This window comes from Onychomys torridus, chromosome 2 (assembly GCF_903995425.1).
Source record: "Onychomys torridus chromosome 2, mOncTor1.1, whole genome shotgun sequence".
Classification (NCBI taxonomy): Eukaryota; Metazoa; Chordata; class Mammalia; order Rodentia; family Cricetidae; genus Onychomys; species Onychomys torridus.
Genome location: NC_050444.1, coordinates 167,265,404 through 167,269,480, shown reverse-complemented (window position 1 = coordinate 167,269,480; position 4,077 = coordinate 167,265,404). Strand labels below are relative to the sequence as shown.

The 4,077-nt window shown below is 57.4% G+C and overlaps 1 protein-coding gene across 1 annotated transcript; it reads right to left on the bottom strand.

Annotated features, from left to right (window-relative positions):
* Positions 1 to 204: 204 nt before the first annotated feature.
* Fndc10 (fibronectin type III domain containing 10) lies at positions 205 to 3,413 on the bottom strand. Its single transcript, XM_036178983.1, has one exon. The coding sequence runs from the start codon at positions 3,277 to 3,279 to the stop codon at positions 2,611 to 2,613; it is 669 nt and encodes a 222-aa protein (XP_036034876.1). The 5' UTR covers positions 3,280 to 3,413; the 3' UTR covers positions 205 to 2,610.
* Between the last annotated feature and the right edge of the window lie 664 nt (positions 3,414 to 4,077).

Below are 4,077 nucleotides of genomic sequence, written 5' to 3'. Positions count from 1 at the left end.
AGTTGGGCTTTTTTGTTGTTGGTGGTGGTGGTTGGTGGTGTGTGTGTTTCTTGGTCTTTAATTCAACATATAGCTGAGAATTACTTTGAACTCCCCCCCTGCCCACCCACCACTGGGTTTTGCTGTGTAACAACCCTGGCTGTCCTGGAACTCATTTTGTAGACCAGGCTAGTCACAAACTCAGAGATCTGCATGCCTCTGCCTCCTGAGTTCTGGGATCAAAGGCATGTGCCACCACAGCCCATGAGACTTTGAACTTACCCTCCATTCTCCATGTCCTGAGTGCTGAAGTTACAGGTAGCTCCAGATTCATATGGTGCTGGAGACTGAACCCAGCACCTTTTAAATACTAGGAAAGCATTCTAACAACTGAGCTACAGCTGAATCCTGTTGAGGGCCTGAGGAGGTCTCAGAACTTTAGCACCAGAAGAGGACACAGGGTCCTAGCTCTAGAATCAGACTGTCCCTAGGGAGCTAGAAGTTGGACACTAAGGTATTTCAGACAGGGCACTTCCGGAGTGCCAACTCCTGCCCATGCTGGCTGAAGACACCAGAATACACATATCATATACTGCCTAGGTCCCCCAAGACCAGCAGTGGGAGGCAGCAGGGCTGCAAAGCCCTCCCATTTCTGCCCTGGCTGTCTAGACAACCTGCTTTGTCCTCCACCCCTCAGATGAATCTAGGCACATCACTACACCCCCAACCTTTCTCCCACCCCTCTAGATGAGTTACTCATCAGAGCTATTGTGCTCTTGCTTTCTTCAGGGTCACGGTAGCATAAGAGGCCCAAGGACATACCAGGTGGGGAGAGTGGCTCACACAGTAGCCCCAGGTTCATTTTCTGCCAAATTCTATTCCCAACTCTAACACTGCAGAGGGAAGCCCCATGCTGGAGAGGGTACCCCCGCCTAGAGCTGCCTAACTGTTGCTTGTCACAGTTCAAATAGGTCACCTTGTATGCTGAAGCTGTTTCTAACCACTGCCAGTGCCACTCCCCACCCCCACCCAACACAGCTGGCCTCGAGATGCTTTCCCAGGCTCTGAGGGTGGACAATCAAGCTATTGGAGGCCGTGCCTGTTCTGCCAGAACTTTAAAGTCAGCATTCCAGTGAACACTGCCTGGGGCTGATCCCCATTCCACCCCAACTGAGAAAAGGTTCAAGACCAGCCACTGGACTAATGCTTGAAGCCCTTGGAGAAATTAAATCCACCTTCCCTTCCCTCACCCATAACCTTCCCTCCAACATCCCAAATAAACACACAAGACAGTGTTTTGGTCCAAGTGATGGACATTTAGATGTTGGCAACTGACTGGTGCCTCACAAGGAGCGGGCAGAGCAAAGACAGAGAGGTAGGGCACAAGTGCTGCCAGCCAGGGCTCAGGTCACCATGGTTGCTGGGGTGAGGGTGGGAGGGAAAAGAGCCAGGGTCAGAGATGGGCAATGCCTTATTCTTCCCTGTACCCAATATCACCAGATGGCTGGGTGACCTCAGCCAGGTGCCTGTGTCTGCCAAGAGGTGGGGAAAGCCAACCTCTGCCCATGCAGATGGAGGGCAGCATCCCTGGGGTCAGGTCTCAGGCTCTCCATCCTCTAGTGTAAGAAGGACGGGGGGGGGGGGGGGGGGTGAAGTGGCTCTGTGACCACTGTGGTCTCAAGTTGGCTGAAGCTTGGGATCTGGCTGGACAGGGCTGGCAGCTTTCCTTCAGCCCTCATGATCCCTTCAGCTGTCCTCCCACCCCCCAATACACACACACACACACACACACACACACACACACACACACACACTGGCACTGGCAAAGTCCTAATCAAGGCAGTACAGCGAAAGGAAAGGGTGAATCCCCAGCCTCCTAAGGTGGAGGGCACTCACCCCAGGATGCAGCAGCTGGACGTTGGGCCCAGCCTGCTGAGCTACATCATGGCTCTTGGCTTCTTGGACACCCACATAGGAAGACAAAACAGGGCCTATGAACACCTGCCCCAGGCTCCTGAAAATCTCGAGGATGGTGTGTCCTCAATGGGACTCTGGCCAGAAGCATGCATAAGCCAGCCAGTCACAGGGCCACAAATCCCCATGGGCAGCTGAGGGATGATGGGTGGCTCCTGCAGTGGGCCAGAGAAACTAAGGCACAAAGCTAACCTAAGCCCACTGGGTAAGGTGGGGGTGGGTACACGATCCAGAGGTCACTCCTCCCCATCTGCAAAGCACAAAGTGACCAAGCAATGATCATGGCCAAGCTCTGACAACCTGGCACAGAACGGAAGTTCAGGTTGATGATCCTGGATGCCAGTGGCTCTTGACAGAGGGACTGTATATTCTGGCCGGCCCTAAAAGGCCCCTAGAGATGGGGAAGACCCCTGGATTCGGCTGACATGCTAGCCTGGCGCCTATGGCCAGTCTGAGGCCTGAGTCTGAAAGGCAGATACCCAGCTGGGGCTGGCAAGGTCGTGGGATGATGACAAGGTCCCTGCATGGGCTTGTCTCCATTAGGCTCTCCATGGGCATCGTAAAGAGGGAGAAGAAATGAGAGGGAAGCAAGGAAAGGGCCTACGGTCTCAGGACATTTGGGCAGGTGGAACCCAGGTGGGCAGGTCGCCTTGCGCTTCAGGATTGCCTGCGCAGACTGGGTCGCCGGAAGGTCGGGTGCATGAGGTTCTCGGTGATGTAGGCCACCAGCAGGCAGATGACCACCAGCATGACACAGATGGAGCCGCCCACAGCCGTCATGGCCACCACGATCTCCTGCATAGCTGCCGGTTCGGCGGTGAACTCCACGCACTCGGCGAGCTCTGGCTGGGCGGCGGCAAGCTCGCCGCGCAGCGGCAGCTGCTGAAGGCACAAGCGGTAACGCACGCTATCGTGCACATCCGGCAGCAGGTAGTCGCGGCAGGAGGCGCCCAACAGCACGCGATCGCACGGGAAGCGTGTGTAGGTGCCACGCCACGAGCAATTCAGCGCGAAGACTCGCACGCGGCGCGCCTCAGCCGGAGCCAGGCGCCACTGCAGCAGCACGCTGCGGTTGCGCAGGACGTGGGCGCGCAGCGAACCACCCGCCGAGACCAGCGTCACGCAGCCCGGCGCCTGGCAGCGGAAACCCCGAGCGGGGCTTCGAAAGCATAGGCGCCCACTGCCCTCGGGGCCCTCGGACAGCACCTTGTAGGGGCACCAGGGCGCGTCGGAGGCCGGCTCCCAGCCCGGCAGCGTCGGGACCACAGAGGCGCTGGAGGGCGGCGCGCAGGCGGCCAGCAGCAGCAGCAGCTGCGGAGCGCGCATCCTGTAGCTGGCCCGGCGAAACGGGGCGCGGCGGAGGGTCACGCGGGCTGCGCCGCTGCCGCGCTCGCCCCGCGCAGGGGCCCCATCCGCTACCCGCTCCAACCAGCCCCACGCCCAAGCCCAGTGCGCCCTCGGACCCAGCGGCAGAGGCGGGGCTGTCCCACGCCCCGCCCCCTTAACCCTCTCTGGGCCGCATCGCACGACGCGAGAGTCGCCCTACAGGGCAGGTGATGCTCAAAGGCCCTGGGACAGGCCCCTGCCACAAATGATGAGGACCCCAGACTGATGGTCCTTCTATCCGATGCTGACCCCTGTGGCTAGCAAGAGGGTCCTGCCAGCTCTGACTAAGAGGATAGGCACAAAGACTGAAATCTAACATTGCCCTGAGCTCCTCCATCTTTGGAATGGATGGCATCTACACGGGAGGGAAGTCTGAGGCAAGGCTTTGGCTTGGTGAAATTCGATTAACTGCACACCTGAAGAGAAGCTGCAGGCCAGACCCACCTTCTCCGTCCCTTCAGTTTTCCTTCCCTTCTTTGGCTCATAAGGAGGGTCAGGATCGGACAAAGAAAACGCCCCCACAAAAAGCCCACCCTGAGTCAGGTGATGTGAGCCTGTAGAATTCATGCTGCTTAAGAGAAAGCCTATGAGGGCTACCAAATGAGTTCAAGGCCAACCTGAGTAATTTAGTGAGAACCTCACAATGAAAACAAGATACAAAAGTAAAACAAGCACCCCAGAGAGGTTATGGTGGCATAAATCTGTAATCCCGGTTCTTGGGAGGATCGATCAGGAAGA